General features: G+C 56.7%; 10 protein-coding genes across 10 annotated transcripts; 3 read left to right on the forward strand and 7 right to left on the reverse strand.

Moving 5' to 3' along the window:
- Positions 1-1,964: 1,964 nt before the first annotated feature.
- DICSQDRAFT_168525 (uncharacterized protein) lies at positions 1,965-2,672 on the reverse strand (the record flags this gene model as incomplete). The annotated part of the gene is made up of 4 exons (XM_007364137.1): positions 1,965-2,048; positions 2,119-2,211; positions 2,287-2,421; positions 2,493-2,672. The coding sequence occupies 4 exons, from the start codon at positions 2,670-2,672 to the stop codon at positions 1,965-1,967; spliced, it is 492 nt and encodes a 163-aa protein (XP_007364199.1).
- A 209-nt stretch (positions 2,673-2,881) lies between these two features.
- On the reverse strand, positions 2,882-5,004 carry DICSQDRAFT_179560 (uncharacterized protein; the record flags this gene model as incomplete). The annotated part of the gene is made up of 3 exons (XM_007364138.1): positions 2,882-3,654; positions 3,734-4,313; positions 4,365-5,004. 3 exons carry the CDS (start codon positions 5,002-5,004, stop codon positions 3,093-3,095), a joined length of 1,782 nt encoding a protein of 593 aa, XP_007364200.1. The 3' UTR covers positions 2,882-3,092.
- Positions 5,005-5,263: 259 nt separating this feature from the next.
- Positions 5,264-6,007, forward strand: DICSQDRAFT_57299 (dUTP pyrophosphatase; the record flags this gene model as incomplete). The annotated part of the gene is made up of 5 exons (XM_007364139.1): positions 5,264-5,433; positions 5,489-5,598; positions 5,655-5,756; positions 5,813-5,883; positions 5,942-6,007. 5 exons carry the CDS (start codon positions 5,264-5,266, stop codon positions 6,005-6,007), a joined length of 519 nt encoding a protein of 172 aa, XP_007364201.1.
- A 391-nt stretch (positions 6,008-6,398) lies between these two features.
- DICSQDRAFT_126018 (uncharacterized protein) lies at positions 6,399-7,604 on the reverse strand (the record flags this gene model as incomplete). Its single annotated transcript, XM_007364140.1, has 1 exon — positions 6,399-7,604. One exon carries the CDS (start codon positions 7,602-7,604, stop codon positions 6,399-6,401), a length of 1,206 nt encoding a protein of 401 aa, XP_007364202.1.
- Positions 7,605-8,376: 772 nt separating this feature from the next.
- DICSQDRAFT_135116 (metalloprotease) lies at positions 8,377-9,804 on the reverse strand. Its single transcript, XM_007364141.1, has 4 exons — positions 9,276-9,804; positions 8,875-9,217; positions 8,613-8,806; positions 8,377-8,553 (listed from the first exon to the last, which is right to left on the reverse strand). The coding sequence occupies exons 1-4, from the start codon at positions 9,542-9,544 to the stop codon at positions 8,475-8,477; spliced, it is 885 nt and encodes a 294-aa protein (XP_007364203.1). The 5' UTR covers positions 9,545-9,804; the 3' UTR covers positions 8,377-8,474.
- A 637-nt stretch (positions 9,805-10,441) lies between these two features.
- On the reverse strand, positions 10,442-11,453 carry DICSQDRAFT_103158 (uncharacterized protein). Its single transcript, XM_007364142.1, has 4 exons — positions 10,931-11,453; positions 10,766-10,874; positions 10,567-10,704; positions 10,442-10,507 (listed from the first exon to the last, which is right to left on the reverse strand). Exon 1 carries the CDS (start codon positions 11,431-11,433, stop codon positions 10,945-10,947), a length of 489 nt encoding a protein of 162 aa, XP_007364204.1. The 5' UTR covers positions 11,434-11,453; the 3' UTR covers positions 10,442-10,507; positions 10,567-10,704; positions 10,766-10,874; positions 10,931-10,944.
- A 74-nt stretch (positions 11,454-11,527) lies between these two features.
- Positions 11,528-12,123, forward strand: DICSQDRAFT_83538 (uncharacterized protein). The gene is made up of 2 exons (XM_007364143.1): positions 11,528-11,875; positions 11,939-12,123. The coding sequence occupies exons 1-2, from the start codon at positions 11,623-11,625 to the stop codon at positions 12,067-12,069; spliced, it is 384 nt and encodes a 127-aa protein (XP_007364205.1). The 5' UTR covers positions 11,528-11,622; the 3' UTR covers positions 12,070-12,123.
- Positions 12,124-12,403: 280 nt separating this feature from the next.
- Positions 12,404-14,371, forward strand: DICSQDRAFT_135118 (ACBP-domain-containing protein). The gene is made up of 6 exons (XM_007364144.1): positions 12,404-12,655; positions 12,708-12,721; positions 12,796-12,859; positions 12,918-12,990; positions 13,046-13,139; positions 13,195-14,371. Exons 1-6 carry the CDS (start codon positions 12,534-12,536, stop codon positions 14,256-14,258), a joined length of 1,431 nt encoding a protein of 476 aa, XP_007364206.1. The 5' UTR covers positions 12,404-12,533; the 3' UTR covers positions 14,259-14,371.
- A 2,357-nt stretch (positions 14,372-16,728) lies between these two features.
- Positions 16,729-19,815, reverse strand: DICSQDRAFT_135122 (class III ADH enzyme). The gene is made up of 12 exons (XM_007364145.1): positions 18,533-19,815; positions 18,420-18,466; positions 18,320-18,361; positions 18,226-18,264; positions 18,142-18,172; positions 17,955-18,088; positions 17,756-17,903; positions 17,448-17,695; positions 17,291-17,391; positions 17,155-17,240; positions 17,012-17,100; positions 16,729-16,955 (listed from the first exon to the last, which is right to left on the reverse strand). The coding sequence occupies exons 1-12, from the start codon at positions 18,666-18,668 to the stop codon at positions 16,917-16,919; spliced, it is 1,140 nt and encodes a 379-aa protein (XP_007364207.1). The 5' UTR covers positions 18,669-19,815; the 3' UTR covers positions 16,729-16,916.
- A 137-nt stretch (positions 19,816-19,952) lies between these two features.
- DICSQDRAFT_83545 (uncharacterized protein) lies at positions 19,953-21,868 on the reverse strand. The gene is made up of 4 exons (XM_007364146.1): positions 21,597-21,868; positions 21,396-21,535; positions 20,735-21,346; positions 19,953-20,669 (listed from the first exon to the last, which is right to left on the reverse strand). Exons 1-4 carry the CDS (start codon positions 21,811-21,813, stop codon positions 20,166-20,168), a joined length of 1,473 nt encoding a protein of 490 aa, XP_007364208.1. The 5' UTR covers positions 21,814-21,868; the 3' UTR covers positions 19,953-20,165.
- Between the last annotated feature and the right edge of the window lie 1,697 nt (positions 21,869-23,565).

Below are 23,565 nucleotides of genomic sequence, written 5' to 3' on the forward strand. Positions count from 1 at the left end.
CGAGAAGTCATGTCCCACTACGAATTATCTCAGCATCCCACAAGAGTGCCGCCACTCCAAGGGGTTTACCAAAGTCAAGTCGAGGAAGTGGACAAGACCATTCCAGCGTAAATCTTGTGAGCAGGAGGGATTGCGTTCAAGGATGGCTCAATATCATGGTTCGTTACCGCGACTCATCACGCTTGTTTTCTCTCTTCAAGGCGGGCTCTTGCTCGGTCGACTCTGACAGCATGTCACATGGTCGTTACGGTCGTACCCTCCCCCCTGATCATGCAGCTACTCATCTGAGGACTGCAGCAGAAGGTGCGCCTATATTACGCAATTATACCCTCTCCGTATTTTTACGCTGTCGAACATGCAAGGTCGACCACCATGCAAATAGCTTTCAGAGTTCTCTACCTCTCCTCATCCATACACAAGATCGAGCCACACAGCCGACCATCCTGCGTAACAAGTCCAGGATTACTCCGGAATCAAGACGGTCTCGCGCTACCGCCGAGCATCGGCATGAAAGGGGGGGAGTCCAGATTGCGCTTTCTCGCGGCACAAACACGGTCACGTTACTCACAGCAACATATCATGTCGACATATGACGCGCTTTTTGGCCGCTACAGGAATGGCGTCCGATTTGTACAAAGCTGTCAACGCTAGAAACTCTACCGTCTCGCCTCCGTGGAGAAGAATCATTGATACACAGCGGACTGAACAGTAACACACGACCGTGTTGCCAGCGCCCAGTCCAGAGAGCTCGGTGTAGCTCGTCCAGAACAAGCGTCAGAATGTACAATTGACGAGAAGACAAAACCGCGCATTTTGGTTTCCCAACCTGCTCCCCGCCTCAGGCCGAGCGGCCAGAGGCGGCGAGCAGGAAGGTACTTATCCCGAGGACCACGGAAAGGTATGCGCCAGGACCGGAGTCCCTCCCTCGGGAAAAGAAACCACGCACCTTGGAGCGGCCAGAGGCCGGTAGGGAGAAACCCACGCACCTTGCTTCCGAAACCGCCACCACCGGGAAGAAATCACCTACCTTTGGGCCACCACCGAAAAAGAAACGACGCACCTTGAAGCGGAAACCGCTACGACCAGGAAGAAACCACGTACCTTGTAGCCGAGCCCGAGTCCCACCACCGAAAAGAAACCACGCACCTTGGTTGGGCCACCACCAGGAAGAAACCACGTACCTGGAGGTCCGAAACTGAGAGCATTCTGTGCTCGCCTCGGGGTTATATGCTCGCCAGCGTTGCTAACCTGCCCAGGTCAGCCCGTGGTCAGCCTCCTCATGACGCCTTGCGGTACACCGGCAGGTCAGCACGCCGGAAGGCTTATGACGTCCTTGTGTCTTTTTCGGACAACGATCGACTGCCTCAGGATGAACTCATGAGACGTCATCGAGCGTTGGCAGAACAGGATGATTGGCTGCGAGAGAGGCTGACAGGGGCTCCAAGTTGCAGCATAGCTACGAAGCATCGTGCTGCTCCAGGCTGATCTAGCATGTGAAGGGCGCGTGCCACTTCTGCACCGAGAACGCGGCTAAGAGGAAGACATTGTAGGCTGCGTTGGTCGTGGAAATGTGACGTAGCGAAGAGAGCTCCCTTCCATCGTGCACAACTCCAAGTGCGAGAGATACTGGAGGCGGACACTCAAGTCTCTCCCCTTCTGGCTCGGTGTAGCTCGATCAGGCTGCTCTTCGATGACCTCGCGGACGGTGCAGAAGATGGCAATGTTTCCAATGTAAAAGCTACAACAGATGATGAAGCGCTATTATCGAAAGGCGGTATCATTCCCACGGTTATCGCCCCCAACGAGCACGACCCAACACGGAGACAATCACGACGGCGGTGGGAAACCGCCAACCCAGGCGAAGTCAACAACATAATACCCAAAGAAGTGACGACCAAAGCAAACCAAATCCACAATCCATGCACAGCTAGGACGCTGGGACCCAGCGGGAGATATCCTAGCCGTCACGGCTGCGGGCTACCGGCAGGCGCGGTGGCGTCCATACCGTGCTGAGCACGAATTTGGGACAGCCTCATCGTGCGGTCCCTCTGCGCACCACGCCGCTTGATATCAGTCTTCCGAAGTCGACGAATCTTTCCGAAAGCTGACGACACGCACCGCGTTCGCCTCCGCCGTCCTGTGGCAATCCTCAAAGTCCGCATACCCCTGCTGCACGGCGCGGTCCGCCCCAGCTTCGCGTTGCTCCTTCGCCTATGTACATCACGCACGCATCGCACCCCGAAATCCCGTCAATCAGCAGCTGAGCTGAGAGACGCAGAAACGCACGGTGACGGCTTCCTGCGCCTGGCGCCCCTTCTCCTGCACGCTCGCGAGCCTGGTCTGCGCCTTCGCGACCCCCTTCTGCGCCGCGATCTCCCGCTCCTTCGTTTTCGCGACCAGCTTCTGCGCCTGCTGGGTGTTCTGTACGCAGATTGGAAAGTTCTGAGCTCATGCACGGGGGAAATTGCACACGAGCACAGCGAGAGGCCCACCTTGGTGCTCTTGCTGAGCGCCTGCTCGGCCTCCTTCACGTCCTTCATGGCGGCGTCGATGAGCTTCTGCTCGGCGTCCGCCTCGCGGGCCAAGATCTTCTCGAGCTTCCTCACCTCCTTGTCGGTCAGGATGCCGGAGGATGAGGAGGCGAGAGAGGACGAGGAAGCAGAGGCGCCCATAGCTGATGCAGAGCAGGGAACGAGATGAAATACGCAGAAGAGGCGGGGAGGTGAGCGCGGCTGTCGAAATCAGCGTGGTCGGACGAAGGCTTTTAGCCACTCCAAGTCGGAGGCTGACAGGACGGCTCGTCACCCCCCTGGTCTGAGAGCATAGGTCTAGACAGCCGGCCTGGGTTTCGTACTGACCACATTTCCCGTGCTCTGTTCGTGCCCGTCAGCCGCGTCTGAGTTACGATCCTCGAATGGTCGGTGGTGTGACCACCCTCACATGACCGTGTCACAGTGCAATAACCCTGTAATTATGACGCGGACGCAGTAAGCTAATGAAGTACGAGCAGAGAACCTACTAGATACACGAATTCCATCCAAGACTGTATACAACCAGAGCGGCAAAGCATAGCACAGCACAGAGCAAGTCCATCAGAAGCCCTCGACGCCGCCCTCGTCGTCCTGCACCTGCGAAGGCGGGTATTCAGGCGCGTCTTGAATCTGCGAGTCCGAGAACATCTCCCAGTACTCGCGGAAGGCGGTGGGCGTCGTCTCGGAGTACGACGAGCCGTAAGATGATTCCCCGTCGACGGCACACTCTGCCTGCGGAGAGGCAGTCGCCTCCTCGCGGGGGATGTGACGATCAGAACGCGCAGAAGGCGACGACGATGGCAACGGCGAGCATGCGCGTTCACACGCATCGCGTCCGCGGTCCCACGTCGGAGAGGCAGAGCGCGAGCGACGCGCAGAGGCGGTCTCTTCGCGAGGCAGCTCGTTCCCGTCGTCGTCCCGGCCCTCGAACATCTCGCAGAAGCGCCTGTATTGCGAGGGCGTGCTGGACCTGGGTCCCGACTGGCCGGACACAGAGGACTGCGAGACCTCGTCCACGGACGAGGAGTACTCGGACTCCGCGTCGTAGTCCTGGGTCTCGGCCGCGCGCGGGGGGGAGGACGGCGACAAGCTGGAGCCGCCGGCCTGCTGCTCTTGTTTGGACCTGCAACGTAAGGATCAATCAGGACAGCTCTCGGCCGAAACGACAAAGGCGCGGGCACGACGACGACAAGGACACGCACCCACACAGTTCCGCCCTTCTGGTGGCGATGCGCTCCGCCCAGGCTGGAGTGATCTCTACCTCGAATTGACTCTGGGAGCTCTCGATCAACTCGCCTGGGGATGTGTCGTGTGCGTGGCCCTCGTCTGTATCGCTCGCCTGTAGGGGGTTGGGGCCAGGGCGGGCCTCGCAGGCACGTAGTTGGTGGACGTCGCAGTGATCGGAGGAGCCGCTAGGAAGCTCGAGCTCCCTCTCGTCGGGCTGCGAGCTGGGCACGACTTGCGTCGCCGATCTCCGGCGACCCCGGCGTGTCTCGTCGGACGAGTGCCTGTCCGGTAGGCCCGTGATGCGAGGGATAGAGAGCTCTTGCGTCTGAGAGGAAGGCACCCACCTAATCGGGGACGAAGGATGGGGTCTGTACGCCGGAGAAGAGCTCAAAGTGGGCATGGTGAGAGACGAAGCTGGCGAAGAGTGCAGGAGTGCCTTGAAGGGCAACGGAGGCGGTGGCATTAAATCTCGGTCATTTGTAGGGCGTGTTAGAGAACAAGGGTCTTTGTGCTCGATTGTCTGGTCCTGCAGAGGAGTGCCGCTTGACTGCGAGGCTTTTGGATATAATTAGACAGGATCGAGCTAACAGTAGTGAGTGAACGCACCTTGCATTGACGCTTTCACGCCAGCCGCACCAGGACTTGCATCATGGTCGACAAGAGCGTGGGGCAGCTTCTGGACATTCTCCTCTTGCTTCTCGCTATCGTTGCCCCTTTTCCTCAGCTTCCTGGCATCGTGAGCGGTAAGTGGCGGGGAAGGAAGCGAGACGATGCTGCCAAGGTCTCGACGACGACCCCGACCTTCGGGCGTCAGAGGGGGAGTCTCGAGTCGGTACACGGGTCTCGGCTGGGGAACGATGTCTCCAGGACGATCGTCAGTGAGGTCAATGACGGCGCATCCTGAATCTGCTTTCGACGGTGGTCCATTGAGACCATTCTCCAGCGTAGGCTTCTCTTTCTCGACGCGCGCTGTGCCCATGTCGACCTCATTCGCTGTACCAGTGCTGCGTCGGGGGCGCGGCTGCGAGCTGCCGACGTCGTGCCCCGTGGTTTTGGCCACGACATGGCCAATATTCCGGCTGCCAGAGGGAGTGAGGTTCTCCTTCTGCTTGCGCTTCTTGGGAGGTACAGCCTGCTGGCGAGGTGAAGAGTGCCTGCGCTTGAGCTGAGGCTTCGCGGAACGGTTGGCAGAGGAACCAAAGAACGCGGAGACCGGTAGCTGGCCTCCTCCCACAGAGAGCGGCATGAGCATTAATGGGCAGAGACCCACGCTGTGTACACAGGCAAGCGCAGCACGGCGGTCAGCCTGAGGGCAGGCCCGGAAGACCCGTGACCGTGGTCGAGCGGAGTGGGCACGCTTCCAGACTCCGCCGACGCGTCTTTTGGGTGCTGCCCGCGCGTCTTTGGGTGCTGCCCGCGCGTCTTCCTCTGCGTCCGCGCGTCTTCCTCTGCGTCCGCTACGTGTCTCCCCTCTCGCCCTACAAACGCTTCCCTCTCTGTCTTACATGTCCGACCTCGACGTCCCGCAACAAAAGAAACGCAAGATGACGCCCAGTCCGGAAGAAAACAAGTCCGACCTCGCCCCCGTCGCCGGCCTCCTCATCAAGCGCCACTCCGACAAGGCACGGCTGCCCACCCGCGGGTCCCCACTCGCGGCAGGCTACGACTTGTATAGGTGCGTGTTCCACGCGAGTCTAGGTTTGCAAGACGCGGGGCTGAACTGCACACAGTGCTGAGACGACGGTGATCCCTGCCCGAGGAAAGGCACTTGTCGACACTCAGATCTCCGTCGCCGTGCCCGCAGGCACCTATGGACGCGTCGCTCCCCGAAGCGGCCTCGGTACGTTCTGCAGCTCCCTACATATCAAGCCAGCAACTCAACGGGTTCCCATGCAGCATCAAAATTCATGATCGACACCGGGGCGGGCGTCATCGACGCGGACTACCGGGGCGTCGTGTTCGTCCTGCTCTTCAACCTCTCCGACCAAGACTTCACAGGTCAGCCAGGGAGTCTATGTGCCCCTCGCGATCTCTACTTATGTCGCACTCTGCAGTGAATGAGGGCGACCGCATCGCGCAGCTCATACTAGAACGCATCGTGACGCCAGACGTCGTGGAGGTCCAGGTAAGCAGCCTTATTCGCCCTCGTAGCTGTACCTCGATGATTGACTTCAGCATAATAGGATCTCGACGAGACCCTCCGAGGAGCAGGGGGCTTCGGGTCCACCGGCGGCCATACCGCATTGTGAAAAGCAGCGTCTGCTGTATCCCTGCTATCTTGTCGCTGCTTTCTTGTACCATACCATCTAGCCTCGACGCAATGTACTGCGCAATCGATGAATGCCGGCCGAGAATAAGCAAAGCGCTTTCGGAGTTTATACGTGCAAACGCGCTCTCAGTCTTAGGCGTCCTTCCTGAAGGGTATTAGCCTCACGCAAGATGTCCCGTCGAGCAGTCGAAACCACAATGATCCTCGACCCGATGTTCGAATGTGTTTTCGAGTCTGGATTCACGTGTATTGATTCTGACACACTGCTTCGGAGCCTAAACTAAAGCGAGAAGAACAGATCGCAACGGAAATTGTCCATAAATGATGTCCCATCTGTTGCCGTACAAAAGCGCTATCCCAGTCCTGAGTCCTCAAACAACCATGCCCGGCTTCATCGCTACAAGCTGGACAGTAGCGGGGAATTTGGGCATGCGCGTGAGCCTGGGCCTGGGCGCACTGATAGCCAACGGCTGCCGCGTGACCGGGGTAACAAGCAGGATGGGAGGAAACGCGGGCATGCGCGTGAGGCGAGGCCTAGGCGGACCCACAACCGACGACCGCAGCGCGACAGGGATGGGAGAAGGGAACGCGGGCATGCGCGTGAGTCGAGGCCTAGGTGCACCCACAACCAACGGACGCAGCGCGACTGGGGTAATAGGCGAGATGGGAGCGGGCTCCGCAGACACCGATGCTTGCCCCGGAAGAATGTCACGGCCGGGGCTCGGCTGACTGAGGACCGCGGACGGAGGGCAGACGTCGCCGTTCAGGTCGATCTCCTCGAATGTGCCCGAGTCGGGGGAAGAGGAAGGCGCGAGCCCGGAGCTGGCCCTGGCAGGGGAAAGCGGCGGGGGAACGTCGACGGTAGAGACGATGGATTGGACGTGCTCGACGAGGCAGTCTGTGCCCTCTGGGCTGGACTCTGAGGCCGAGGAGCCGGCGTTGGACGGACCCGCCGATGTCCCCTTAGGCGACTTGGAAGCCCAGAGAGCCAAAGGCACAGTGGGGATGTCGGTGGTAGCCTGTCGGTGGGCAAGCTCTTCGGCAGGTTCCACGCGCTGGACGAGGAAGTGCATGCGGGAGCGGCGACGGAGGTGGCGAGGTTTGCCGTTGGTTTGGCCCAGATCATGATTGGAGTTCACAGCCGCGTCGGAGTCGGCCTCGTAGCCTTTCTCGACCTCCTCCTCACTTGTCGAGGACGTGCTCGACGCCCATGACGGCTTGTAGTGTGCGGAACCGCGGTCGCGGAGCATGCCGGTTTCATGGCTGGAAACGGGGTCAGTTTGTGGTTGGCACGTCTGATTGAGCGGGACTTGCCTCTGCAACCGTAGGGAATCGCAAGCGTGAGCAGCATTGCTCTCTCCGTCTCCCATAACGGAGTCGCTGAGATTCGAGTCGACCTCCCCGCCGGAGTCAACGCTGAAGTATTCCTCTTCGGAGGACAAAGTACCGAAGGAGGACAAGTCGACCCGTGCGGCGGAGCAAGTGCGCGACATAGCAGAGAAGAATCTGCTGGAGCCCTCCCTGCGAGAGATTGATGCGCCTATGATGGAGTCGCCGAGGTGGAAAGTGTTGGACATCGCGAAAATGTGGGTTGATGATGTTGTACGTTGGGGTGAAAGGCTTGTAATGTTTGTTCGGTAGATGGGCTGGGACTGGGGCTCCTTATAAGTGTTTTCGTAACCAGGGTTGCGATCGTATGGAGAAGAGGACTTAGCAAAGAATCTCGCGATTTCAGAGGTCATACATCGCCTACCTATACCATTGCAGTTATGTCCGACTCCTCACGTCACACGCAACGTCGGTACAGTGCCTAAGAATTACTGCGTGGACCGGCGGGCGGAAGGAATACATAGTGGGTATTTGGATTGGGCGCTCAGCTCGAATACCCGCGATAGCACCCTCGCGACGGAGAGAACCCATGAGACAGTCCCTGGCCGTCGATGGGGCCCAGTCCAAATATCCTAGCGCCGACTTAGGAGAGAAAGCGTGTGACCTACGTGGCGGTCCATATTTGAATGTATTTGTCTACTATAACCGCCGAATAGGCGGTTGAGCCACCTTTGGTTGTCGGGTGTGGCATCTCAAACATGGCACCAGTCGGAGTTCTGGTAGATACAGTGCTCTTCTGGGAGTGCAGCAAGCGGGTGTCGTTGATTGCCCGTCGGATCGACCTCACGGTCGATCCGATGTGTTAATGACGACACGTAGAATCCCGTGTGTCTATCGACGACAAACCCAACTATCATATAACAAAGACCCTTACTGCTTGAGAGACGAGGACATGCGCGTATGGCAAGCAAACGACGTCAGTTTCGAATCTGCATCAAGGTCTCAATAATGTGCACTCGATAGGAATTCGACAGCAAAGTAGTACATGTGCGTTATAGACCGTGCAAGTCATCATATCACATATGTACGAGCCATGTTACTGCTAAGTCCATCATCGCTCAGACCGAGATACCGCGGTACGTGCGGAGCTGGCCAGAAGCACGGGTAGCCTGACCAGGAGTGAATTCCGTCATGCAGCTTTCACAAGGCAGTCGTCAGCTTCCCGGTAAGTACAAACTCATTCCATAGACGCGTACCTGTCGTAGGAGTAGTCCATGTAGTTGTGGATCGGGTCGACGCCGGCAGACGAACAAGTATCACGGTTGGTAGGGCACCCAGAAGCGGCGGAAGCCTCAGCGGGGGTGTCAGAGACATGGTCGCCGGAGCCGCTGCAGCCACCCTGGAAGGTGTGGTAGAGACCAACCCAGTGACCTGCCTCATGAGTTAGAGTCTGTACGCAAGCATATCTTGTCAGTCATCTCGGTCCTTCGGCAGAGGAGATAGCTGGATGTCGCGCACCTTGCCCTCGTTGTAATTGGTGGTGCTGCCTCCAGGAAGGGAAGAGAAGAGGATGACGACGCCGTCATCCTTGGGGTTCCCGCTGTAGTCCGAGGGGAAGGTCGAGTAGCCAAGTAGGCCCTCCCCGGAGCCAGAGACGAAGCCGACAGTGTAGACATTGAGGTCTGCCTTGCCGCCCTGGCGGAGCTGCTTTTTCATAGTCGTCTGGAGCGACGAGTCGGGGCCAACCTCGTTGAACCACTCTGAGTTGACGGTACGAGTCGTGTTCGCAAGCTTGAAGGTCAGGCCCAGGGACGAGTAATCCTCGTTGAGGACGTCGATCTGGTCACTAATCTGTGAAGCACTGTCACCGCCCTCGTGAGCACTCGTGCGAACGGTCTGCGGACAGAGAAGAGACTCACGGAATGTTGCCGCCGGAGGCGGTGGAGTCCTTGCTGATGACATGCCAGTAGACTTTTACCGTCGGAGCAGCAGCGGCCTCGGCGGTCACTTTGGATGCGGACTTGGGGACGAAGTTCGCGAGGTAGTGCGCCTCGTTGGCAGCCAGCTTCTCATCAGAGATGGTGGTCCCGCACTTCCTCTCAGTGATGGCCCCACCACTCAACGCTGCGGGTGTGGCGATGACGGCCGACACAGAGACGAAGAGAGCGAGAACAACGGACTTGAACATGGTGACCGAGAGTGTGCGGGCTCTGAAGCTGGCGCTGACGAACCTTGAGAGGACGGTGTCGTTGGAAGAGCACCGTTCAATGTACTATTGTTTTATACCTCGACGATGCTCAAGCCTCCGCGACGGTTTCCGAGAGCACAGCACCGCTCTCGCCACGTATCATTGGAGTTATCACGGCAACGACGCATGCAACGACGCAACCCAGGTGGAACTGATAACACGCAGCAGGTGGGTCGACGACGGCTGTGAAGGACAAGAGAGGCAATATTCGAGCAGGAGCGAACCACACGATGGGGATCTCAGCGTTCAAAGGCAAGTTCACCATGTGGACCACAGTCAAGAACATACCGCCCAGGGCGGAAAGACTTCGATACAGCCGGAGTGAATAGTTTATCTTGAGCTCGGCATCGAGGAAGGCGGCAGATGGGGTTGCCAGTCCATGATGCCAAGAGCGAAAATGCCGGCGGTTGATCGCCCCCGCGTCATTTCTCAGCGCTAAGCAACGATGAGTGAATAGCGGGAAGGCGCACCTTCAAACATTACCCGTCCTCAACCATAGGTTGATCGCGGTGTGATTTGAAGGCCGTTACTCTTCTCGAACCTTTTTGCCACTGGTCTCGTGGGCCTTATCATCCAACCAAGAATGACCTCAAGAACGTCAACGCTGCTAAAGCACCCACTGCTGGTCTTCGCATGACAGCGGAGAAAGTAACTGGCCAGGCATGTGGGCGATGTGCCCAGAGTCAGGAACAATCTGGGTCATACGGACAGCAGTGAACCATGTACACCCCATGTCAGTAAGTACTGTACTGACGTGGATCGACTGGGTTGCGTCAGCTTAGAGGTCGTGAAAATAAGGTCAACGCATTCCCAACGCTATCGGTGGGGAGCTTGAGGGAGAGTATCAGAGCGAGCCCCAAGGGTCGCTGGTAGAGTATGCGAGTTATACTTGAAGACATTGATCTGCATCGGAGAGATTGTTATGAGCTACTGTGATCATGAAAGATCCTCATACGACTCACCAGAGGCCTAATGATGTTACCCAGCCGATATCTGAGAGGAAGATATAACGAGTGAACAGGGATAAGTACGACCGGCCAATACATTGTTGCATGCCGCCTCCACTCAAAAGTAGCATCCTCCAAGCAGCTGGATAGCAGCTATGAGCACGGAATACATGGTTAGCAAGCGGAGGTCGCCTTTTTGTTGGATTCTACCTGCCAATAATTACGCATGAGCCCATCCCAGCGGGTGCGCATACTTGGTGCGAAGTGGCCTCCTGTAAATGAGCTCGTTCCGGAAGCCTCGTGGCACGATGCGGCACAGAAATCTGTCACACGACAGGTTCATCAACACTCAAAGCAGGAGACCGCAGCGTAGACTTACCGACGCGTGCGCCTTCAACCCCGAGGCTTGTCTGTTTCGACAACATACAGGCCCTCCATGGTCCGTGACGCGTGCGCAAGTAAAGCACGTCCACTAACAGCATCTGCGTCCTCCGAAGCAGCGAACGCCTCGGCGTCCAGGCTAACGCCTTGCCCGGAAGCCCAAATCCTCCCGTCTGGTACGGCGCCTTCCTCGACGACCTCGCCAACGTCCACGAGCTTGACCGCTTCGACCAGCTTAACTAGCTCCTCCATCTCCTGCGCCAGCTTCGTATGTTCTGACGTGCCGTCGGCAGGAGGAATGAGTGCGGACAGTTCGTGGAGCCGCTTCAGCTCAGATGGGGAGACGGCCGGGCGCGGGTAAGATGATAAAAGTTCGTTAACAGACCATGTCGGCTTCAATGGAATCCCAACTGAGTCGACCTCTACTAGAGTAGACTTTGACCGCGTCACAAACTGCCTAGAGGCCAGCGACGATATAAAGTGCCGAGAGAGAGAGATCATCGCGACAGCCTGAGCATGGGAGTTCGGGTGAAAGGATGCTAATTTTCCCAATCGGGAAACGCCAGTCTGTCCGCGTCCACCACCACCGAAGCCCTTGCTCCACCAGACAGCGTCTCGCTCCCCGTGTTCCTTTCCCTTGACCCTACCCAAAAGCCTCGAGCGTTCCGCCTTTTGCGCTTGACTGCGCCCATGGCGACCCCAGTGCAGGTTGCACTACGCAAACTCCTTCCGTTACCCTCACAACTACCGCCTTCGCTGTCACCTCGTCCCGGAAACCTCTACGAAGTCCTTGCAAGGTTCCCCAAAGATGGCGTTGGTCAAAAGGTGCACCAGACGCGGTGGAGTGCTAAGGGCATTGCGGGAAGCTACTGGGAAATCACGCGAACGAGCCTGAAGTGCGAAGGAAAGCACGGGAAAGCATGGGGTCATTTGGTGTGGAAAGGTAAGCTATAATTTGTCTGCACTGGAAACCCAGATTACTGACTCTCCTTCTCCCCGCCCATAGGCAAGCGTATCAACGCACGCGACACGGAGATTCGTGGAGGACTGAAGTATAAATGGATGGTCGGCAAGTCGGACCCTGGTCCTAGTTTCCAACCTCTTCCCAGAACATCGCCCTCGCCCCGGAAGTCATGACCTCGCTTGTCGCCATGTATCTGCCCTCTTTTTGTATGCTTCTTATAATTGACTCCCTGGCACAACTTCTTGTATGCACCGTCTGCTCGTAGTGGTCGCGTCTCGATATGCCGATCTGTGAAGGAGGGTCGTCTCTTGTCTCCTGATGTTGACAGCTCATTGTGAATCACCCTCTCGCTATCGCCATCGAAGTACTTGCTCCTGCATGGATATTCCTGAGGGATTGAGCGGAAGCTTTGCGGTAGACCGATTGATTTCGCACTCGGCGCACGTCGTCTGACACGTGAGAAACGCCGCCGAATGCGGCAACCGATCCGTGGTGGCTTGTCCCCTCCCGCCGTCATTGCTTTACATACATCCTCCGGCCGTCCGGCATCTCTGGGTCGTCCCTCGTGTTTCAGTGCTTGGCCGCGATTGAAGAGGGCTGTATTCCTGCACGATCACTGTTCATGCCCGCCGCCACCATGGACGTCGACTCCCGCCAGCTCATTGACGCACAATTTGACCGGGCAGTCGAGATAGTCCAGAGTTTGCCCAAGACAGGTCCTATCCAGACTGGTTATGAGGAGAAGCTCGACATGTACAGGTTCGTTCGGTCCTTCAGTTACTGTATGGTTAAAGTCTGACGCAACTTGAAGCTTATACAAGCAAGGTATTCGCCTCAGCAGCCTCTCCTTCCTGCAGAACTCGTGTTTCTTACTAACCTATCCGCTCCGTGTCGCACAGCTACTGTTGGGAATGTTCAAGGTAACCGTCCAGCGGTCTGGGATATGCTAGGGAGGGCCAAATGGTGCGCACAGAGGCAGTCTTGCTCTGTACCAACATAATCACATGCTAACAGCCACTAGGGATGCTTGGGCGAAGCATAAGGATCTCGACCCCTACGAAGCCAAATGGCTGTATGTCGATGCTTTGTTAAAGGTATGTGCATCCATAAACGTCATTGCAAGCCGCGTCCCATCGCGCCGCGCTGCAGGTACTCAGGAAATACTCGGACAAAACGGTGGCGAGGGACTTAGTGCGGGAATTGGAGTCCTACGCCGGCGATCCCGCCAACCTCGTCATGAGCGGTAAGTCAGTATGTGTGTCCAAGAAGCTACTTATGTCCCAAACACGTGTTTATAGGGGTATCCGCTCGCTCTTCCGGGTCCAGCTCTTCGGGATCCTCAGCGGCAGGACCACTTCCATCATCCTCGCAACGCCCCGCTGAATACCTCCAGTCTCATGCGCACGGCATCCCGGTTCAGCCTGCGGAATTGGGCCAACCGCTGGAATCCGAGACAGAAGATGAGACATCAGACGAGGATGACGAGGCGATCGACACCGTTCCCGCAACTATCCCCACTCCGCACGGACCTGCTAGCCAGCTCAATCGTCCTCAGTCATCTCTCTCATCACGACCCTATCGGACACCTATGGCCAGCACTATGCTCGTCCGTTCACCACCGCCCGTGAACGTCCCAACGACCCAACCGCACCCAGGCTTCCAGACTCAGTCCGCTTTTGCTGAGTCTGCGGCCTCGGTACCCTCTTCTGTATATCCCACCACATCCGTGTCGTATCCCGAACAAGGCCGGCCGCCATCAAGAGAGTTGATCGGTCCCGCACATGGCTATCCCTCCCGTGCAGGTTTTCATCCACAATCGCAGACTCCTTTCCGTCAATACGCGCTTCAAGCAGGCGGCCAGCAGCGGCCGGGTTCCGTTCCCATGCTCGAGCGCGCGGTTGAAAGCGTGCAGGCGCATCTCGCCGCGATTACCGAGCGGCTAGAGACTCTGGAAGGGCTATTACATCACTCATCGTTGTCTCTCACCACATCGGGCGTGCGCTCTCCTGGGCACGCTGCAGGGCGTGGAAGCCCGTTTGGACATGGAGGGGACGTCGTACGTTGGGACATCGACGATATGGGGATGTGGTCGCTCGTCCTGCGCCCCACGGCGCGCGCCTTCAGGCTGTTCAGGCAACTCATGGCGTTCCTCGCGAACAGCGAGAACCGCTCGCCTACGTTCGTTGTGATTCGGAGATTGTTCCTCGACATCTCCTTTGTCCTGTGCATCCTTGCATTGTTCAAGGTTGGCTGGCACAAGAGCGGGGTGCGGAGGAAGGAGGTGTCTGCTGCGCTCCGTGGATTGTGGAGAGCGATCGCGGGGCACCCAGCCCCGCGACACTTGATAGAGCGTGGGGTGTAGTTTGGTTTGTTATGCTCATGTAATATCTTGTGCCGAAATGAAATGAACTGTCCCTTTGTGCGGTATGCGTAGGCTCATCAGTGCGCACCGCGGTCGGGCAGTCCGTAGCGACGCGAAGTTGCATCTAGAGGTTAAGGCTCGACTACAGTGTTCCCGCTCTTATCTTTCCAGAGTGTGGTGTTGTGAGGGTCTACGTTGGACAAAGTCTCCAGAGCGAAAAAGGAACCTGCGACTTGGACGCGTCGCGTGACACGTGACCGACATGTTACCGCGACCTCTTTCCCTCGCCTACCGCTCACCACCTCTCTGATCACCACCATCATGCTCCCGACCGTCATTCACGACGTTTCCTTTGACCACTCACCTCGTCAAACGAAATTAAGTGCAAAAGATGCAAGAATTGAAGTCTACATTCTTCTAACACAAGAAATATGCTACGATCATCGTCGCCAGCCGTCCTATCGCGTGCTTTACGATAATGCCGAGAAGGCCTTCCAGAGCATTACGCCGCAGAAGTTGAAACGTGGTCTGGACTTGAAGCTGGGGCCGTTGGTTTTCGAGCTATGCTTAAGGTGAGCCCTCGCGCGTCTGAATATGGGGGAGTCGCATCTTCCTGTAGCGGGTGCTCACAACCTCCTGAACTGCGCACAGGAGCCTTGCTGAGGCGCTACCAAACGACATGGACTGCCCCGTAGGCGCCATGGATATTATCCAGTACCTCCGAGCCCTGGCCGGCATTCGTGAGCGGAACGGCCAGACCACCCACATCTACAGCACCAACCCCGTGCTCCAGTGCCGTGCATTGGCGGCACTGACATGGATCTCGTTCCGGCAATATCTCTGGTCTCCTCATCCTCAGTCCTTTGAGCTCGTCAGTTCTTGCGTCATCATCAAGCAGTGTTTGTCCTGTGGAGACCACCTCGCGCGGGCTGACTTTTTGCCCCCGATTTTCTTGCGGTTTGCCAGTTGGCTCTCTAGTGTGCATATACGCCACAGAAAGCTAGACGCACGCCGTATGAACGAGGAGTCCCGTGACGCACAGGACTTCTGGAAGGCGTACGATGTTCACTTGCAAAATCAATACGCGCGTGAGCAAAGGCGCCTTGCGAAAGTCGCGAAAGCCCCGAACCAATATCGTTGTGCCGCAGACGGTTGTGGGATCAACGCCATGAATAAAGGAGCGCTGCGAAGGTGTGGCGGTCGCTGTCCCCCGGAACAGAAGCCCCACTACTGTAGCGCAGAATGTCAGGAGAAGGTGGGCGTCACGATAGCCTTCTTGAGCCCATGCATTGACCGAGATCAAACCTAGTAGCACTGGTTCATACATCGTTCTGTGTGCAGGCGAGAAGACGATGGTGCTATAATCCTGGATGACGGAGATCCAGCATGGGAAGACGTTGACACGTATCGTCCTAAACTTCGCGATCCCGATGCCCTACTCGACACGGGAGCCCTGTGGGCGACGCGGACGGGAGCAGAGATATTCATTGACATCCCCAATGCCAGCAAGTACCGTCAAGGGGAGATTTTTCGTGTCCGGACCAAGACCATGAGCCCGGCGTTCTTGAAATCCTACAGAGGATTATGGGAGACTCGATCTGTTCGCCTTCGGAAAAAGTTGCAGCGCGGTGAGCTGAATGGCTCTCAATGACACATATGTGACTGACATGATCATGCGCGATCTGAACAGCTCTGCTCCCTTGGCCAGACAATATCCATCTGGAGAATTCGCGCCATACCTGCGGCTTCATTCATGCGGGTGCGCAATGACGCCAGATTGATTGGCATTGCTAACGTGCGTATCTATACGGACTAGGCACAATGTATCTAATTGGAATATATGAGTTTGTAGGTTCCTGGAGTATATGTAAGGGCATCAGAATCTCGATATATGTCAGACGCACCACTTGATATGGAGGCCGGTCTCAGCCACACATGCTATCATGGTGACTGCACCTCCCGAAATCCCCGCCCGTTTTTCTCGTACGCATTGCTATGCCCTCGCACACTGTGGTCCACGACGTTTCAATAGACGTTCCGCCCTACCACTGCCCCTTCTCTAGAGATTCATGACATCCTCACACTAGAGATATGCCATGATAATCGGAGTCAGCCCTCGTCCCGCTCGGTGCACACGAGTGCGGAGCGATTCCTTGAGCTTGAGCAACATCCAGGGTCAAGGAACGCGCCGTTAATGTTCGAGTCCTGTATTAGGTGATTGATCTGAATTTGCATGTCTGTGTAGACTGGGTGCGTCCAGCGCTCGATGTCAAGCTACTCTCCTGTCTCCCGTCACCTCTGGACCATGGTACGAGCGTAGAGAGACTGGATCGCGTAGGCTTCCTATTTTGTTTCCTCCTTGACCGGCTGCCATTATGAGGGATTTTATCGACCTAGTAGAAATCACGGTATGCGCACTGCCGCAGACGCTACTGATCCCATTGAGGATGTTGCTACGACGATCGTCTGCTTTCCTGCCGATAGAGTATATGACTCGCCATAGATGAAGAACCTGGACAATGCCGATTGCACAGCGGGAACACGATAGAAATACACTTCGAGTGGTTCTTGATTTCCTCCATGATACACGGTATACCTACTTGGACTTCGTTCTCTTATGCGCCGACACCTGAACATGTACACATTGTCCTTAGCCATCTATTGCATATCAACCACGCAACGGATGCAATCGCCGCTCTGGAAATTGGACGTCAAATACGCGTACTTGGAGGAGCATATGAATTAGGACTCACGTGCATGTCGTGGAAGCCTGCATTGATTTCTGGGAGAGTGCGACGGTGGGTGACGTACTCGTCGACCTTAACCTTGCCTTGAAGGTAGTCTGAGAATCCGCAGTGTAAGCCGGGCAGCATTCCTCGATATTTCAGCGACATACCCTCAACGAGACCAGGAAGCTCGGTACGTCCCTTAACACCACCAAAAGCAGAGCCGCGCCAGGTACGGCCAGTAACGAGCTGGAACCTAGAGAGACTGTCAGAGACTGAATCCCGACTCACTGCTGTGTTCCTTACGGTCGAGTAGAGATCTCCTGGCCAGCAGCCGCGACGCCGATAATTGTGCTGACACCCCAACCCTTGTGACATGCCTCGAGAGCGGCGCGCATCACGTGAACCTGGTGTCCCCATTGGTGAGATTCCTAATCACAGGTCTAAGCCATCATATACGCACATTACCAGTGGCATCGAAGGTGTAGTCGAGACCTCCATCGGTGATCTCGATCAAGTAGTCCTGGATGCGCTTGCCTTCCGGCAGGTCAGCGGGATTGACGAATTCAGTCGCACCGAACTTGCATGCCCACGACTCCTTCTTCGGGTTCGTGTCGACTGCGATGATGCGGGATGCGCCGACGAGGGCAGAAGTCGCAATCAAGCCAAGACCGATAGCACCAACACCGAAGACCGCGACGGTGGAACCCTCTGAGAGTGAGGTCCTATAGTGAGCATTTCACAGATAGCACCTGAAAGAAAGCTGCGTACTGATGCCGGGCTGCTTGACTACAGCGCCCCATGCAGTCGTGATACCGCAACCAAGCAGGCAGACACGGTCGAGCGGAGCCTTGGGATTGACGGCCACTACCGAGACATCCGCCACGACCGTGTACTGCGAGAAGGTCGAAGTGCCCATCTGCATTGCCGGTGAGTACGAGCACGGCATCAATGTGCATGTACTGCTTACGAAGTGGTGAATGGGTTGGCCCCTGACTGTGAAGCGAACGCTCTTGTCAGGCATCAGGCCCTGTCCTTGAGTTGCGCGAACGGAGCCACAAAGGTTGGTCTTGCCGCTCTTGCAGAACTTGCACTCGCGACACTCTAAGTACTCATGAGATCGACGTTCGCTGGGCTTTAAGGAAGACTGGGACTACCAGCAGTGTAGAGGGGAATGACATGGTCGCCCTACTTCCGGTTAACCAACCCGACTGGTGGGACCGGGAAGATAGCATACGTACCACAGACACGCTGGTCACACCTTCGCCAACAGACTCAACCTAACACAGCCAGCTTCAGGGATCACATTGCGCCTAATGGAGTGACGTAACTCACAATGCCACCGCCCTCGTGTCCGAGAATGACGGGGAAGAGACCCTATCGAAGGCGTTCATCTCGGCTATCCAACCTGACTATACTATGCGCAGATCCTCACCTCAGGGTCCTTGCCGCTGCGAGTGTACTCGTCAGTGTGGCAGATACCTAGGCGCGATTGACGTTTAAATACACCGAAGCTCCTAGGGGTGACGGCACGCATGGAACACTCACCGGTCCAGAGGATGTGGATGCGGACCTCGTGCGCGCGCGGGGGCGCGACCTCGACGTCTTCGATTTTGAGCTCCTCGCCTGCGGCCCAGCAGACGGCGGCCTTGCACGTAATGGGCTTTCCAGCGGTCTCAGACATGGTGGTAAGGAAGAGGAAGAGAGCGGCGTGCGGGTTCTGGAGAAGAACGAATCGTCGTCATCGGGAGGATGTAGATATATACTCGCGGCGCTCCCGGGGCTCCGGACTATCGCTTGATCGATCCAAATCTCACTCAATCAAGCCCGGGATGGCCCAGGGAATTGTGCCATTGCCCATGGGACGGGTCGGTGGGTGGGAAGGGCTCCGGAACGTGCGCGAAGTGGTCCGCGGGACTTACGGGGGGAGGCGGAAGCTTTGGGCGACGCGGTGGCCGCCGCTGTGGGACAAGCGTTGGTCATCTGCTGCTTCCCGTGCCTCCTCTGTTCTCGGGCGTATCTCTGTTCTACTCCATCCGTATCCATATACATCCCGCTATGGCATCCGCCTTCACGAACTTGTACTACAAACGCGTGAGTTATCGGTCGTGCACGGTCTCGTACGTGTCTCCAACTGGCGTTCTGCAGGCTGTGGGCACCGCCAAGCCATGCTACATCTGCAATAAGCCCACTACGACCGTGCTGGCCACGATCAACACCGTGGACTTCTTGTATACCTGCGATGCCCACCTCTCAGATCCGGGCTTCGCGAGTCAGGTGGGCATCACCAATGACGGCGTGGGTGCGGGTGGCGCGAAGAAGATGGGCCTAAGCCCGGAGGAAATCGCGAAAGTAAAGGCGGAGTACGAGGAGCGCCAGAAGAAGAAGGCCGAGAAGGCTAAGGAAAAGGAGAAAGACGAAGAAAAGGGAAAGGACAACAAGGAGGGCGAGAAGGACGAGAGTAAGGGCGAGAAGAGCAGCACGCCTGGGACGAAGTCCCCTCCTTCCTCGAGTGCGAGCCCTCCGCACACCACGCCGACGCACCAACGATACACATTGCATCGCGACATCTTCGCGCTGCGTCTGGCAGAGCATCGCAGACGCAGGCAAGCCGCACAGGCCAAGGAGCTGGCTCCTCGATTTCCCGGTGCTCCGGCTACGCCTCTCCCATGACTCGCTCTGACCTCCGGTTCGGAGCTTTGTCTCGATATTGGGTCTCACATGTCCTGCTACACCCATACTCTGTCATGTTCTTCATCTCGTTCAGAATCTTCTGCTGTACGTTTGAGTCCACGGAATGGATCGCTACGTCATGAACGTTCACTGTATCACCTGGATGGTCGGATGATCGCTGAGTAAGGCTGTGGTCTGCTTACATAGAAATGCAGAGTTCCGCAACGCTTCGTTTGAACACGGATCCTTGAGCGACCGTCGCACGTCGCACTACTCGGTACATCTCGGAAGGGTTGAACTGAATATGCGATCAGGACGAGCTTACAAGCCAAGCTCACATTAAAGGGAATAGCTACTATCTCCAGGACGATAGGAGCAACGCTTCCTCTCCCATACATAAGAAGCTAGATGTGATCAGAGCCGAGTACAAGGATAGGTATGATACAGCGAAGCCCTCCCAGTTTCTCACCAAATGTCCCGGAGGTAAAGTCTGTAAAGCCCCACCCTGTTACTCCGTAAATGGATTGCAATCGCAAACCGCCGCCCGGACCGCGAAGCTCAGTATACTGCCCACCGCGAGCCCACCGACCAAGCAGAAGCTTGCGACGGTCGCCGCCACATCCACGTCCTCCGCTCGGCCCTGCAGGCGCGGGTTGTGCGCGAGCGACGGCGCGGCCATCATGCACATGCTCGACACGTAGCCGTTCGTGAGCCCGAAGGCGACCATAAGCAGCATGAACAGCGCGTCGGAGCCGATGATCGGCCCGCTCGAGGACTGGGAGGAGCTCCACTGGATGTTGCACATGAGGAAAAGCGGGATGAAGAGCGTGCGGAGGAGGGACAGCGTCAACAGGCGGCGCGCGGACCAGACGTGCAGGCTGGGGAGAGAGCACAGGGTGCGGCCGGTGAAGTCGCCGACGTTGAACATGAGGAAGTGAATGGCGCTGAACACGAGCGGGTGTACGGACGGATTCGTCGACGTAACAGAGATCGTGATGGGCGGAAAGACAGCCTAGTATGTCCGAGAGATCAGTCAACACGAACCCGGCATACATTGCTTGCCAGAGAGTGACGCACTAAGGTGACAATGAAGACGTACGCGACCGCGAGGTTGAATGTACCATTGGTCTTCGCCAGACGTACCGCATAGTTCTTCTGCTCCGGCTTCCGGAGCTCGTGCACAGTGTCTATGCCGTTTTCCTCGTGGAGGAGCGAGGCCCCTTCCGCCGTTGATGGTCGACGTGCAGACCTTTGCGAGGTTACCGCCTTGTACGCAGGCAACGAAACCAGCCAAGTATACACTCCGACGCAGACAAGGAGGAACACGGTAGACAGACCGAAGAACACGAATGCAGACTGCTCCTCCGGTTCCGACGAAGCGACGATCATTTCCGGTTTGGAGCTGCCCACGGAAGCAAGAGCGCTGAGGACCTGTACGCCACTAATCACAACGGCAACGGCAGCCTGGCCAGACATCAAGGCTTGCATAGCGGAGGGACCAAACAGTGACGCGACGGCGACCACGGCCGTTTGAAGGTAAGAACCTGCTGCTGCTTGACCGATTGCGTTGAGCAGGACGAATGCGAAGAAGCCCCCTGGAGCTGGGTGTGTATACGTGCTGAACGTAAGGAGGAAGCATAATGCTGCCAGGGCTGTCAAGGAGTACAACACTCGACGTGTGTTTGATGCCTGCGCACTTGTGAGAATAGTACAATCACAAAGAAATGGAGGCACGAACCTTCTTTGCAGTCACGGTAGCATGGGCCAGGAAGAGGAAATTGGCTGCGGTGAATGTTGTGGAAAGGTATGATGAGAAGACGCTCTTTAACGATGTGCCCGCGACTCGCGACTGAAAATATGGGGTCGCGGTGATGAGAGCTGGAGTATGCATTGAGCTTCGTTGAGAGGTTCCCGCACATTAGTCGATGGATGCACGTACCATTCCATGGTAGAAGCACTGCGCAACCGAGCAGGAAGTGAATCCAGCGTATTCTTGTATCAGCCAGGTTGTGACTGAACACTGCAGGAACTTCCGCTAGTACCACCTCTTCGTCCAAGTCGAGGTCCGGAGAGGCCGTCGGAACCACATTCGAGGCTACCGGTGCTTGCGGGATGGGATGGTAGATGGCCTCGGAAGCCCTATGCTGTTCCGACATCCGGATAGTCGTGCGATAGTACCAAGTCTCGCCTTTAAGGACCCGGTGATGGCAATATGGGAATCCGTAGGTTGGAGGACGAAAGAAGGTGAGAGCGGGGCATGGTGGATGGCAGAGGCGTGCCAGTGTCGACACGCCCAACCATCCAGAGACGCCCACATGTGCAGCGGCATGTCTACCGGATCGAGCATTTCCAGCAGATCTGCCTCTCGCCTTCGCCCACACCTTTGTTCCTCAGGTCGCCACTTCAGCTCGACACACCACAGCATCTCACATTACCTTCGCCTTCTGTCTATCAATCGGACACGTTTTGCCTCTGGTATTCACCGACGAGCGTTGGCGTCACAGTCTCGAAGGAGTCTGCGTCGTACCATTCGCCGTTCATTGGTCTCGGCACACGAACAACAGTATCGCACAGGTCCCATACCCTTGTCGGATTTCTTCACCTCCTGAAGATGCTCCCCTCTGCATGTGCGCGTTGAGAGCCTCCTGACTAGAACCTGTCCGTGACGCTGTCCGTGATGTCAGGCTCTACAGCTGTTCACGACCATCCCATCCCAGACCTCTGGACAGGACTACCGCGTGAAACATCGTTGTTCTTCAGGGCGCCTCCTCTCCGTTGAAATTGCAAGACGTGATAGACTCTAGGCTGGAGACCTGCCAAAGTTTACCTACGCATCTTGCAGTCCATATATAATTCGGCCACTCTCATCCATGTCGCTCTGCCCACCGAAGTCATGATGCAAACATTCACCTACATGATCGGTGATGGCCGTTGTAGTGAATTCGTGCTCATGTGTGTATGTTCTTGGCCCTGTATAAACTATAGCATCCCGGATTCTCGATGGAAAGTCCTCAGCAGTATCAAGTCCTTTTGCTCTGTTAATAAGGACTTCATTGCGCATTGTGTTCAAATGTTTCCGGCGCGCGAGAAGTCACGATTACTACAACGCAACTGGCCAGGATCCCATTGAGACGCGGTTTCAGTTCTGGTCTGTACGGCCTCGCGCTTCTCCGTCGGACGACCCAAGGCAAGGGAAGCCCAGTGGTATTCGCTGCTGGGTTCCGTGTAAGGTGGGTGGCTCTGTTCCTGAAAGAGGGGATCTTGACTAGGATTCCTGACGCATACATTCCTGTGGTAGTGTTCTCGCACACGTTCGCTTCCAAGGGCGTCATGTGGGGGGAACCTCAGATGCGCAAGATGTCGTCCTCACACCCTAGCTACCATCTCGAATGTTCGAATGTCATGCATGTCGCCGCAATGCAAACGGGCTTCACATGTAGATTTCTCTCGTGCAACACACATCGTCCAAATGTGAACATCCACAATTCACGGCCATAGCACAAACGCGGTCACGTTACCTGGACCAACAGAGCTTGTCTAACATAACGCGCCTTTCCACCCCCAACTTCCTCTTGACGGCCGCGTTCTTGGTGCAGAAACGGCACGCGCCATGCCACCAGTATCGAGTGGTCAGCGCTCAGCCTCGAGCAGCACGTTGGCATAGAACACGAATGCTGCAACCCCAAGCCCCTGTCAGCCTCTCTCGTAGCCAATCATCCTCAACACTTTGTTCTACCTACGCCCGATGACGTCTCATCAGTTCATACTCAGCCAGTCGATCGTTGGCCAAGAAAGACCCAAGGACGTCATAAGCCTTCCGGCGTGCTGACCTGCCGGTGTACCGCAAGGCGTCATGAGGAGGCTGACCACGGGCTGACCTGGGCAGGTTAGCAACGCTGGCGAGCATA

The sequence above is a fragment of the Dichomitus squalens genome (genome assembly GCF_000275845.1).
Source record: "Dichomitus squalens LYAD-421 SS1 unplaced genomic scaffold DICSQscaffold_8, whole genome shotgun sequence".
NCBI lineage: Eukaryota > Fungi > Basidiomycota > Agaricomycetes > Polyporales > Polyporaceae > Dichomitus > Dichomitus squalens.